We start from the raw sequence: 13791 nt of genomic DNA, 5'->3' as shown, positions 1-13791 counted from the left end.
AGACAGTACCTTCAGACTAAAGAGGGGGGCAGAAAGATTCAGATTTAGAGTCTCCTCTTTATGGAGTGTCTGTGTACAGAATCTTGGTCTAGGACAGAGGCAAGACTGGTGGATCCTCATAAATGTTACCAGACTGAGACTGCCCAAGCTCAAATGTATCTGGCTTCTCTCTAACTAAGATTAGAACCAGGCCCATTCCTGGGACCAATATGATCTGGATCTGGTAGTTAAATCCCAGATACTAAATAAAGGTAGTGTTTATCTATGGTACAGTGAGAAATAAGGCAGGCAAAATTTTCTCAGGGACAGTAATATCAGTTAGGACTCAAGGTGGCTGTAGTGAAGGTCAGGATGCTTCCAACTTCCAGAAAGATGGCGGATTGTGAGCAACAGAGAAACAGATTGTCTGAGATCTGTGTCCAGATAGGTTCCTGCCACCCAGCAAAGAGTAGAGCCCATGGGGGAACAAAGAGACCTCAACAAGGAAGAGGGAGGTGGCCAGGAGCACATCCTCCTGGAACCCGAATCGTTGTGTGGGAGGGGCAGCTCAAGTCCGGAGGTCTCCACAGAGAGCAGCTCAGTGCAACAGAGCAGGAGACACAGTGGACTGCAGAGGCTGGTGAGCTGTTCGGGTTCAGATGGCCCCAGGAATGTGGGATTAGCCAGGGACCATCTTGGAGAGGGACCCACAGACCCTGGGAGACAAAGTAACTGTTGGTTCCATCTGGCAGCTCCAGGCATCAGGGTGAGGCAGAACCAAGTTCGAGTCAGCAAGGAGCTGAGTTCAATCCTGCAGGAAGCTGAGTTCTAACTGGAAGGAGACACACACTGTACTGCCCCCGACTTCTGCTCTCCTGTTTTTCTGAACTTTCCACTGCAGCAGCTGCTATTCAGGCTCCCAGTGGATTCTTGTGACAAAAGAAATTCTTTCCTCCTATTTCCCATGAACTTGAGGCACTGCTTCTCCATTATGTCGCACCCCAGGGCACTGCCTTCTCTTTAACCCACTTCTGCATTAGCCCCTCACTCGGTGTGCTCAGTCACAGAAATGCAAAATCCCTTAACACCCAGTTGCATAGACCTGACCTCACCCTCTTTTCCATCTATAGCACTTCCTGCCTTTTTTCAAGTGTATTCAATGCACTGTGCTCTGAGCTCTGCTTCACTTGGGGACAGTGTCACTTAGTGAGGTCCTGCTGCAGACTCTCGTGGATCTGGATGAGCTCCTCCAACTTCCTCTCCAGAACCTGAGCCTGCTGCCGCAGCTCTGCAGTTGACTCAGTCTTGGATCCCATTTGCAAATGCTCTGAATATTGCACAAGTTTGTACACATCCATCAGAAGAAAGACACCTGCTGTAGCTATCCCCATGATCCGGGTGCTTCCAGACATCACTAGAGTGGTGCCTTCAAAGGCTTTCGGACCCTGCTCACTGCTTGGGAGTGACAATTCCCCAGCATTCATGAGGGGCTTTGTATTGGCTAATAATCTAGTGTTGGGTATGTCCACCTGCATTGTGCAGATGCTCTTCTCAATGCCTTGGAAGGCTTGCATGCACATCTTAGTTGCAGAAACAACTTGGGGTGTGGCCATCTTCACACCCTGCACAACTTCCTCTGCTGGGTTTGCTCTGCCCAAAAGTACACGCTTGGCTGCAGCTTTCGCAGACAACTTGCACAAGAGGTCTACAATGCTGGCAGAAGCACCAGTCACAGCAGCCGCTGCTCCCAGCCCATTCCCAGTGGCTGACAGCATCAGACTGCCACCAGGTATCACAGGTGCCAGAGCCAGACTAAGCACGGTGAGGATGCCAGAGACGGCACTGCTGGAGCGGGCCACCACCTTAGTGATGGTGCAGTTCTTGTGCACCTTGTCAACCTTCTCGGCAAGGGCGTAGAGCTTGGCTATGCCCTCCTCCAGCTCCTTTTTCACTTGAGGAAAGGCATTCAAGAAACTGTCCCTTGCCTGAAGGTCTTTATCAGTGTCCCCTTCAAACTCAGTCAGCACAATCAGAGCCTCACGCACAACGTCAGCCTCCTCCCTGGAATAGGAAAGATCATGGGTTAAGAAAGGCAGCTTGTCTGGTTGGACAGCAGGCTCCATAAGATGTGTGCTGCCTACAGGACAGAGGCTCCTTATGATCAGATGGGCAAGCACTACCCAGATGCACAGAATTTTCTTTCAGATGGAAACACGTTTTGTATACCGTTATTTTATAGAGGGCTCTGTGGCAGGGCATCCTTTTCATTGCTCCTTAATGGTGGGTATTTGATGAAGCGTCACCTCATTCGAGGTTAGTGCCCGGAGGAGCACAGCGTTTGTGGAGCAGGAACTGTGCAGATGCGCGCAGAGCAGAGGAGCGCTGCGGGAGAGCCGGAGGCCAGGGACGCTCAGCGCACAGGGAGGAGCTCGCCTTAATACGGGGCAATCTGCACTTTGCCCTCCGCTACTAGGGAGTGACCTGTAGGCCCCTGGAGTGTCCTGACTGCTAAGAGTGTCTGTGTTTGCCTGGGGACAGCATTAGCTAAACAATTCTACTCCAAATACATAAATCTAAAGAAAAAAAAATCGGAAGCTTTTGAGCACTGACATGATGCCACAAGCAGAAAGTTCCATATCTGACCCATGGGATGGGTCACACTCAAAGCAGAACCATGCTCAACAAACATATAAAATTACATCCATGTTGTGCATCCAACTATAGAGAAACATAAATATTTCCTGATTTGTTCTCAGTCACTATACCAAACTATCTCTCAATGTATCAGCAAATATGTCAAAATCAGAAAACGTCTGTCAGGTAAACACTCCTCCCAGGAATTTCCTGTAATGCGAGCTCATCCTCACAATGTGATGGATGACAGGGGCTGTGGGGTCATTTCTGACTTCCAAAGAAACTGCAGGCTAAAAGCATCGACCTCCCCCGGGAGCAGATGGCAGCTCCAGGTCAGCCCTGAAGTCTAGAGAACACAGCAGGACCAAGGTGTACTTAGGGCCTTTCGAACCTCTGCTCAAGGAGCCCTTGACCTTGGCTTTCCATGCATCAGCACCTGCTCTGCTGTGCATCAGGACAATGTTTCCTTCACAGGCTGAGCCTTGCAGATCAGCAGCCCAGCCTGATTCTGGCCTCTGTATCTCTGTCATGATGGATTTTACCCTGGACCTGTTCCTGTGATGCAATGGAAGTGTGGAATCAACACCTTCAGTGATTCTCAGGGTCTCTCTAAATAATTGTCACACCTGCATAAGGTATTGGGGAGTTCTCAGATTCTTAGTTGTTGTCAGAAATAGGTCTTGGAGACTGTGTCTTTGGACTTCACAATTTTAATAACTCTGAGTAATAACATGTTATAAAAACTAAACCCTCTTAGAGAAAGAGGTCCAAAAGTTCAGCTGGACTCCCACCAACTCCATTCCAAAGTCTGGTACCCTTCGCACTTTGAGTGAAAGGTTGATGGCTCCAGCTACTGCCAGAGCTGATTGAGAAGGAGGAGACCTGGCTGTTTACCCTGGCTCTATCCTCTCTCGACCCTATAGCTCACAGACACACAAGACTCTAAGACCAGGCTCTTGCTGTTGGTGTCATGAACAAAAGGATACCTTAGCCAGTGACAGTTGTCATGATTTGGTGCAAAGGCCAGGTACAGAGATGGGGACAGCTTGAGATCTGTCACTGAACCTAGAGCCAGAGATCCCTGGAAGTGCTCACCACAACAGAGAAAGTCCCCTCAGTGCTGGGGACTCTCAGTGTCCTGAACTCACAAACTATACAAAGAAGGCTGCTCACCACTCTTTCTGCAGCTCAGTCACTAAGCCACTGCCTTCCAATGGTCAGGGCTACTCTGTGTGGATGGAGGAGGGTCCCAAAAGAGAGTGGAGAGCTTCTTAGTGAAAAGCATTGTGTAAAGAGGACAAGCGCCCACCACCACAGCCCTCTGGGCTACCCATTGAGGTCCCAACAAGGACAAGGAGCAAGCCCTTTCCAACCGCGTCCTCTGTGTCCAGCACCTTCCCTTGCATGGAGCCGTCAGCACCTACCTTCTCTGACTCCATCCAGCCCTGCAACCCCACATTTGCTGTCCCTAACCGTGTCTGTTCCATCTGCAGCCCTGGCTCTGGCTCTGTCCTGAGGGCCAATGGGAAGCTGCACTCCCCTGACTCCCAGCTCTCCACAGTCCTGCACATTGAACAGCTCCTCCCACTGAACACATGGCAGCCCACGTCTCCCACGAATGAGCCTGCAGCCCTGCAGGTGGCCAACAGCCAGAGTCCACCCAGCTCTCTCTCCTGCACTGAGGCTTCTGGGCATCTGGACCCAGCACGCTGGTACACAGCAGTTCTCCCAGCACTCGGGAGGCTGAAGCAGGATCTGGGCAGTGTGATGCCAGCCTGGGCACAGAGGAGATCAAGGGCAGCCTGGACTACGCAAAACACAGCAAGCAACTTTCTCAAATATCATAAAAACAAGTGTCCTACTGCATTGGTGCAGTTGCTCAGACGCAAAGATAAATGGCCTGAGCCAGAGCCCCCAGAAACTGATGATGTCTACATATATAAATTTCTCGCACAAGTCCTTTCTGGCTCCCTTCTGCAAGCAGGGGCCTTGGCCTGCTCTCTTCCCTCCTCCTGCTCACAGTGACCTGTGCTCCAACCCTGCTGTGTGCCAGCCACAGGCTACACACACTCATGCATTATCTTACTTTTCCTACAAGGAAACTCGATAAATGAAAAAACTAAGGCAGAGCGTGGTGAAGGACCAGCAAAGGCAGCATAACTCGCAGCTGGCAGAGGGATGCTGCCCGAGTGGGTGCTGTTTCCCTTCAGCCTGTGGCCATTCCCTGCCAGGGAGTGAAAGGAGATCATGTCTCCCAGGGACTGTGGAGAGGGGGTACCCTGAACCTCAACCACAGAAGCAACCGAGAGGAGCCCTGTCTGCCCCTGAGAGCCCCGGTCCAGCGGGCATCTGGATAGCCTTGCTGGACACCCCACTCAGGTGACCTGGTCAAATCAGTCATCTCCACCAGTATCTCCCAGGCAACATCTTCAGTCAGCAGTTGGGGCAGATCCTCACTGCTCAGCATGTCCAGGATGTGCCCAACGACAACCTCCATGAAGCTGTCACTGTCTGGTGGAGGAAAACGGGAGAAAGGTCAGTGACAGTGCAGTGGGGAGTAAATGGCTCTGAGTGCAGGGGTTAATGTTCCTCCTAGGAGCTGCTGTCCCATCAGTCACTTTGGATGGAGAAGCCAGTGTTATGGACCCAAATGAGTACCCTAAACTGACATGTTCCACCATCAACCCCAGGAGCTGAATTAGGAGCTAGGGTCTCTAGGGAGGTGTGGGAACTGAGAGCAAGTGAGATCATGAAGGTGGGGCCCTCACCGGCAGGGCTGGTGTCCTCCTAAGAACAAGTCCAACTTTCCATCTCACTCTCTCTCACTCTCCTGCTGGCTCATAACTCTCACCCTGACTCTTTTTCTCTCCCTCTGCACAGGCTCAGAGAAAGGCCAAGGGTGCACACAGTGAAAAGACTCCCTCCGAAGACCAGGAAGAGAAGGCTGACTGGAAACCAGCCCTGCCCCGCCTTCATCATGGATTTTGGTTTCCAGACCAGTAGGGAAGGTGCTGTTTAATCTACCGGCCTGTGGAGCCCTGTGATGGTGGCAGGAGGGGACTAACACACCGGAAGTGCCTTCAGCACTGAGCTCAGAAAGTGAACCTCATCCTGGGGAGTGGGAAACTTCCAAGCAGGAGGTCACCTACCCTGTGCCCACTATGTGTCACACGTTGTGGACCCTCATGTTCCCAATGTGAGCTTCAACCCCTCAGTGCATTTGGAAATTGATTGAGAGCAGCACTTTTGAGAGGAAACAGAAAGATGGACATTAGAGCATGTGGAGCATAGTAAGGGTGGGGGCCGCTTCTGCGAACGATTTCTGTGATACTACATACACAGTGGCACCTTCGTTCATGAACCTGATTCTCTCCTCTCTTCTGGTGGCAAACTGAGTGAGATCAGAACTGAGTCGAATTCAACTATTAGGTTCCACATTGGCCTTCCGAGGAAATTTGACTTGGTCCTTGGGCAGCTCGGTCTGCAACCAAAATGGTGGAGAGAATGGAGTTTGGGAACAGCCTTCCCGCTGTACGTAATGTGCTGTCCAGTGTACAGAGAGAAGTGTGGATGCATTCAGAGGGAGGCAAAGAGAGAGGAGAGCCTCCCACTCCATGGGATCCAGATATGCTTAGGACTCCAGAACTCCTCGTCTTTTAGAACGATTTTTCAAACGTTTATTGTGATAAGCCCCTAGCAATTGTTACATATTCATCAGGGACAGCGGGATCAAGGCTGTTTCTGCGCTATCACCTCAGACCTTGGCCATTTCTTTGTGTTGAGGACATTCAAATTTTTTTTCCATTGTGTACTTCGATAGACACAGTTAGAGAATTTCCACTCTTTTAGAAAGAAAGCGCAGAGCACGTGCGGCGTGTGACTTGCTGCTCGCGATGGTCAGATGCAGTCATGGGTCGACCCAGAAAGAAGTGGGTGTTGTCCTGAGTGAGGTGAATAGCGAAGGGCTGTCTGTGGTCTCAGGTCAGCAGGGGGCAGAGTTCAACCCCCTGAGCCACCCAGAATGTGTGTGTGCAGGGTTGGAGGTGACGGAATTACAGGCAGGGGCCCGGGGACCAGTGTATATGCGTGAGTGCTCCAGAGACCTAGCACGCAATGTGCTTCCCCTGCGTCCTCGCGAGAGAGACACTATTCTCGTTTCATAAGCACATTGAGACAGCCAGGAAAGGGGCCGCCCAAAGCCAGGACGAGCAAAGCTAATCATTTAAGTGCAGGTGTAACTGGCCAGCTGTTTATATCCCTTTGAAACTTGTTTTTAAATTTTTCTCAGTTGTGATACCCACTTTAGAATTTACCAGTGAGATTTTAAAACTATGTCAGTATTTGAAACTATGCACTAGTGGGTCAAACTATGAGGAAGATGGGATCTCTTTCACTCCAGGCTTGGTAGTGGAGGGGATCCTTCAGGTGGGCGGAATGGGTGGGCTGGACCTCAGCTCTGAGCCTTGTGCTCTTGTGCCCAGGACTGAGAGGCTGCCTCTGTGCAGGCCCTGGCCCCTCCCTGGGACCTGCGGGTGTCTGGCAGGAAGCTACTGTGGGGTGGACTCTTCCCCACACTTTGGGAATCCCCACTTGACCAGTGCTGAGACAGGGACACCAGTCCCACTGCCACAGAAAATGTGCCCGTGCACAGTGCTGTCCCCTGGTCTATAGAATCCCGGGCTCATGTCAGTGCCTCTAAGGACAGGTGGAGGACACAAGTCCTCTTGTCTTCCTCAAGAGCTGCACCCTCCTAAATCCCATCCATGCTTTTCACTGTCACTTTTATCAGTTAGGACTTAAAGGAGAAGCAGACCTGATTTGTTAAGAATCTGGGAGCAGGCCAGGCACTCTGGAAACAAGTTCTTCTGTCTCGGGAAACACAAGTTCCAGGGCACCCTGGGCCCAGCTGGCCAGATGTTAAGCAAAGAAAGGCTCTTTAGGGAGCCCACCAGCCGCAGGCCTGCCCCAGGTCCAGTCTCCATCTCCTGAGCTTCCCCACCGCCCCAGGCACAGCTTGCTCTCCAGGCTGGCGAAGCAGTGAGGCATGGATGTGGTTCTGAGGTGCTGGGTGGAGGGGAAGGAAGAGGACTGGGGAAGGAGGCGTGAACTGGAGAGGAGCTTGTTTCCTTTCACCTTAGAGGCCATGGGAATGAAGCGGTCACGCCTGTGAGCAGCTGCCTGTCACTGGCAGGGCAGGGCAGGGCAGGTGCTGGACACAGCTCCAGGGGTGAAGAGGGCATGTGGGGGTCCACATGAAGGAACAGGGTCCCCAAGAGAGATGCACACAGGGAGCTCAGACATGTCTAGCCAATCCCATCATACCCTGAGAGACACTGTTCTCCTGTGATGGGGGAGGGCAGGGGCTGCAGGTCCCACAGACCTGAGAAGCAACCGCACGCTGGGCTCCAGCTCGGTGGCACTCTGGGCCACGCTTCTTCTGAGCCACTAGAGAAGCCTTTGGGCCCCACAGGACAGGAGCTGGAGGGAGCTATGATCTCCGATCTTCTAGGGGGCAGTGCCCAAGGGCAGGTGCCTGGGAAAGGCAGACGGGGCCTCCTCAAATCAGTTCCAGGCCCACCCGGGACCCTGAGTAGGAGCCCGGTTGGGGAGGAGGTGAGCACCTGGTTCCGTCGTAGGTCCCCTTTTCTACCTTCTACTATTCTGCATAAAAGCACTGCCCTGAGCTGCACCTCAGTGGGAGGTGAAGAGAGGAACCCCCAGAGAAGAGGAAGCCCAGTACCTGGATGGTGGGTGCAGCCCTTGTTACCAGCATCCCCCATGATATCAGCAGCGTTGTCCCTGAGCGTTTTCCTTACAGCTCTCTGGTGTGTCCAGCCTGGAGCAGAGGAGGAAGCAGATCATGACATGGAAGGAGAGATGAGGGGGCGGGGGGAGGTGAAGGTGGAAAGGGCGAGGTGGGGCCAGGTCTCCCAGGCTTTCCTCCATGAGGGCAGGAAAGTGCAAACAGACTCTGCCCAGGGTGTGCCCTGTCCCCCGGGCCACAGCTGCTCTTATAAGAAGGCAGTCTCCCTACTCCAGCTACCTTTAGCCTCACCCCTGCCAAGCCGCAGCCTCAGGTCCTGTGAGGGAACAGAGGGAGGGCTATGGGCTGAGGAGACAGCAGTGCAGACACCAGAGAACCACGCAGCGAGCCCAGGTGGGAAGCCACGGCCTGCTGAGCCGCTGGGCTGTGGCCCGTGCTCACTAATGACGTTGGGTGGTGCTGAGGGTCTGCACCGTGCAGCCTCCTCCCTGGCCCTCACTCAGTGCTCACCCACTCCTGGGGGGATAACACCTATGGCTGCTGCTAAAGCTGCGGGAACCACCAGGAAGGGCAGGTAAAGTGCCCAAATTTTCACGGAGGGGTAGGAGCCAGGACTTGAACTCAGCGCTCTAAGGTGCAAATCCCATGTTTTGATGACTATACTCTGCTCCCTTACACATACACACAATACATACCATGCACATGTGTTTACTGTCAGTGATGCGTCTCATTCCAAATCCGTATCTGGTACCCTGTGCCCATGTCCCCGACTTAGTCAACTTCCCCTTCCCTGTACCACATCTGTCCTTTCCCAGGGTCACCTGGCCATGCCTCGTTCCACCTGAGCTGAGCCCAGGGCAGCACCGTGACCCATCTGTGTGGCCTTCTCTCCTGCTGAAGGTCCTGGGGAGGGGAGCAGTCAGACACAACCCAGGCACAAGTGCAGCCTCTCCTGCTGCTGCACTGGGGATCAGAGGCCCATCCCCTGGCGCTCTGAGCTCATCTATGACCTGGGGACACTGGTGCTTCTCTGCCTTCCCAACTTGCCAAAGAATTTGGACTCACCCCAGCCAGGCTGAACTGCTTGGTCCCTGTTGCCAGCTGCACACAAGTGTCCTCTGTGCAGAGACCCAGGCTCCCAATGGGGAAACTGAAACTATGAATTTCTCAGCAGTTCAAAACTGCCTACTTCCTTGTAAGCACCACCCTCGCACCACCCTCCTGCTGACCCAGCAAGAGGAGCCCGCCCAGGCCTCACATGCCTGGTGCTTCAAGCCAGCCTACCATGGCTTCAGGAAGAAATATGAGCCATAGATGCACGTGGGACACTCCAGCCACCATGCCCAGCAGCCCTAGGGGCTGTGGTACATACCTGCTCCCAGCACATCCACCTCTGTCCCCTTTTAGCATCTGCACAGCCCCTCACACCTTGCATCCTTTTGCATGATGTGGCAATGGTGCCCATGAACAGGATGGGGAGGGGGCGGATGAAAGGCAGCACTGGCGATGGAACAGGGCCTTGCAAACACTGAGTGAATGCTGTGCCCAGGCCCCATGTGGCTCCTAGACTTTCACCTCTGTGGGTTCCTCCCCAGAGCACCTCCTCACCCTGGAGCTGTCCTGTGTGGCATCCTCTGTGATCCCTCCAGAGTCTCTGCCCAGCATCTGCTGCCCCTGCTCTGCTCTTAGCCTGTGCCATGCTGGGCCCCAGACCCTGTTCCTTTCTCCCTCTCAGAACCAATACAAAGACCAAATACCTACTGAACAAGGAAGGAGACTTTTATTCTTGGCTGAGCAGCAGGAGACAGACCCATAGCCATCTCCTCACCCTGGCAGGGGTGAGGAAGTCAGAAGAGAGAGGCATGGAAATTGAGGACAGGGAAGGGAAGTCATTGCCTTCTTTTCTGGGGCTGGGTTGAGGTTGGCCCAGAGCTTGGCTGCTGCCTCTTTTCACTTTATTATTTGGTCTTTTGAGCCATCTCCATGGCCCTGTCAATGGTCATCTCAGGGAGGGGGCACTTAGCATGCCAGCAGGACTAGAATGAAGGAAGAGGGGCCTGGGGATCACACTCGCAGCCACGTCAGGTGCCACCAGCTTCAGCTAAGGAAGAACCGCTGGCCCTCAGGCATTCTGCCTTCAGAGATAAATAGAAATAGGTGGGGTGCAAGACCAGCTAGTTCAGTGGGCAGTGCAGGACTGGAACAGAAGAGCAGGACTGCACCTTTTGGAGAGGGGACTCTCCCCACCCAGGCCAGTGACTCACACAGCTGAGTCCCGGGGAGTTTCTGCTTCACCCCAGAGAGAAGGCGCTAGGACAGCTGGGAGGCGCTGGACGCCACAGGCCATGCTGGGCCTGCACTGCAGTGGACAAGCACTGATGAGGCCTGAGGCTCACACCCGCTCCTGAAGGATGGTCAGTGAGTGACTGCACGATAGATGACACAGTTTTTGTTTGCACTGCTATTTCGTTCCTTAAAGTGGTAGAGTTTCCCTCTGTGTATAAAATCAGCCACAGTAGCCATCTGTACACATGGACACAGTCTGATTCTGCAAGTGAGGAAACGGAGGTGAAGGGGAAGTCTGTAGCTTTCATTGGGAAAGAGGGGAGGAAGCAACACTCAATCTAACTGACCCTTGTACGTTTGATATCTCCTTTGTCTAAGGGGTTTTTGATTTTGTCAGTTTTCAGCAACCTCCTTTCTCCTGATTCTTCCATTCCTAGCATGTCCTCAGCCTAACAGCCGCACAAACCCGCAGCGGGATGCAGGACCTGTTCGCGATGCACAGGGGCGCTGGCACTTCGGACCCCCTCATCAGTCTGCACAACCAGCCCGTCTCTGAGTGCTGATCATGGCGTCAGGGAGGGGCATGGGAATCGAGTGGCAGGCACAGCACAAGGGGAGGCAGGCCTCTTAGCTCCTGGCCGTGAGCAGAGACTGTTCCATGGCAGATCCTTACATCTGCTACAAACCACCTCCACTCAGCTGGTGACATCCAAAGCAAAGTCACCCAGGATGTCTGCAGCTCCACAACTGGGGACCTGGAAAAAACCTTAGGTCTATAGGCGATTTCTGCCCCTAGAAGGTGATCCTCATCCAATGGGGTAGCGGCCCAACACTGCACTGGGGACACCAGGCAGAGAGAGCCACATCACCAGGGAAGCTATAGGGTCCACAGCCACAAAACACTGGGACCCACCCTCCTCGCCCTGCCCCAGCCTTGGAGAGGTGGGCTTCACCCCTATGAGCTTCACACTGTGTTGCATGCTCCAAAACAGGCACCCCCTCAGTTCCCTCTGTCTCTAGGGACCATGGAGGGATGGGTAAAATATACCTCACACAGAACATGGTCTCTTAGTCATTTACAAAGTGGTCAGTTTAGCAGCTTCCTTGCATTCATTTGCACTGCCACCATTGCCACCAACACCCCTGAAACTCTTTTAATGTTGCAAAACTAGAGTTTTGCATCCCTTAAATGATAACTTCTTTTTGTTGTTGTTGCTTTATTTTGTTTGGTTGTTGCTTTATTGGCGGAACCGGGGATTGACCTCAGGCCCTTGCGCTTGCCAGGGAAGCACTTATTCTACTGAGCCATCTCCCAGCCCCCGATAACTTTGTTACTTAAAAATTGATTGTGTGGCTCCTGTGAAGTCTCCCTCTGTCCTTCCCTCATGGAGGGAGTAGTCGCCATGTGACACGCAACCTCTCAAGTCATCAGGCGACTAGCAGAGACAAGCTTCCTGGGACTGCCAAGCTCGGGCTGGTGGGGTGAGGCATTCATTACAATTTCACCACTTTGAGAAACTACCAGAGACAAACAGCTTAAATGGGAACAAGTGATTTGGCTCAGAGTCACGAGGGTTCCCTCATAGATGGCTGCCTCCAGGCAGGCATACCCCGGCAGAAGGGCCTGGGCCAGAGCTTCTAGCCCCTCAGCCACGAAGCAGAGAGCTGGAAACAGCAAGGAGAGGAGAAGTGCTGGGAGCAGGATGCACCCTTCACAGGGCATCCCAGTGACCACATCCATCCTAACGGCCATCCCGCTCTGAACCCATCAGTGGCATCCAGGACCCTGTCACGGCTCTGGGAGCCACCTCTGAACACCATTGCCTGGGGGGTGAGGCTTCAGTGCAAGAGTCTCCGTCGGACACTTCATATTTAAACCATGACAGAGGGGAATGTATTCCATGCTTCGGCCCCTGGTGACAAGGTGCAAAGTGGGAGGGGCCACCTCTAGTCTCAGCCGCCGACAGCGGGCCACCTGCATCATGTGCCTGACAAGCCTAATTGTCTTTCTGCACATGGGAAAATCAAGCTTGCGGAACAAGTATCAATTTCAGGAAAGTTTAGCCCTGAGTATAATGAGGACAAAATCTAAACCATCCCCTTAATTCTTCTGTGTTGAGGTCAATATGAATGTGTGTTATTTCTTTTTTATTTTTCAAACGGGGCCTTGTGATGCTGTCCAGGCTGCTGTCCCCCTGCCTTACCAGCTGATCGCTGGTACTCCTGCCACGCTTCCACCTGTCACGTGATGCAGGCACAGGTGCCGCACCAGAGCCTGCATTGTGCTGTGCACATTCAGCCCCCAAAACTTCAGGCCACATAAATGTACATTATCAGCCTCCAACACCCCACCGAGATGAAAGCTGACTGATGGAAGAGGGAAAGGTGAGCATGGTCGGGAGCAAGGCTCCACCCAGGAAGGGGCAGAACCCACGGGCTCACCCAGCACACCCCAGGGACGGCTCACCTGCAGGGACAGGGGTCAGGAGCCATGAAGTCCCAGGCTCTGCGTGGAGGAAGGGTCAGGCAACTGGACACTGCCCGCCCTCTGCTGGTCCAGTACAGAAGTTCAAGGAACCTAGACGCAGCCTCCCCTGAGGAGGGGCAGAGAGATGAAAAGGCAAGAGGACAGGATGCTGGCAAAGTCCTACAGGAGCCCCTTTACTGCAGCCTTGCGTTCAAAACACACATGCTGTGCAAACAGAGTGTTCGTTTCTGATCCCAACATTTTGAAGTCAGGTGCTGCTGGGCGCATCTAAAATCTCAGGTGCTGCTGGGCTGGGCGGGGGTCTCCACGCTGAGAGGCACTGGCCCGCCTCAAACCAAATAGCATCCAGAAAGTACATCATAGTTAAAAAGTAAACAGCTAAGGGTGAAAAGAGAAAATCGGGGAACAGCAATGAGAGGCTGGCCTCCTCACTGAAGAGTCAACACGCGGAGGGAAGCTAAATGAAGGAAATCATACAGTGTCAGCTTAAGAAGGAGCAGATGATCGATGGAACAAATCAGACGGCCCGGAAACACAGACAGGAAGCGTGCGTAACCCAACGCGTGCTAACGGGTGCCGGCAGCACGGCCTCGTGCTCCCCAGTGCGGACGTGGAGCAGGCGCGGACGCCGTGGGTGCTC

The 13791-nt window shown here is 53.3% G+C and overlaps 1 protein-coding gene across 1 annotated transcript; it reads right to left on the bottom strand.

The window, feature by feature from the left end:
* Window positions 1–919: 919 nt before the first annotated feature.
* On the bottom strand, window positions 920–9511 carry LOC101583668 (apolipoprotein L2-like). The gene is made up of 4 exons (XM_012515445.2): window positions 9443–9511; window positions 8354–8449; window positions 4998–5124; window positions 920–2040 (listed from the first exon to the last, which is right to left on the bottom strand). The coding sequence occupies exons 2-4, from the start codon at window positions 8391–8393 to the stop codon at window positions 1179–1181; spliced, it is 1029 nt and encodes a 342-aa protein (XP_012370899.1). The 5' UTR covers window positions 8394–8449; window positions 9443–9511; the 3' UTR covers window positions 920–1178.
* Window positions 9512–13791: the final 4280 nt, after the last annotated feature.

This window comes from Octodon degus, unplaced genomic scaffold, assembly GCF_000260255.1.
Source record: "Octodon degus isolate 3935 unplaced genomic scaffold, OctDeg1.0 scaffold00064, whole genome shotgun sequence".
Classification (NCBI taxonomy): Eukaryota; Metazoa; Chordata; class Mammalia; order Rodentia; family Octodontidae; genus Octodon; species Octodon degus.
This window is presented reverse-complemented; position numbering and strand designations above follow the sequence as displayed.

Coding starts and splice junctions, on each gene's coding strand:
- LOC101583668 (XM_012515445.2), bottom strand. CDS start 8,393: ATGGGGGATGCTGGTAACAAGGGCTGCACCCACCATCCAG. Junction 5,125..8,353: donor GGGCTGCACCCACCATCCAG/GTACTGGGCTTC, acceptor TTCCTCCACCAG/ACAGTGACAGCTTCATGGAG. Junction 2,041..4,997: donor GAGATGACTGATTTGACCAG/GTCACCTGAGTG, acceptor TTCCTATTCCAG/GGAGGAGGCTGACGTTGTGC.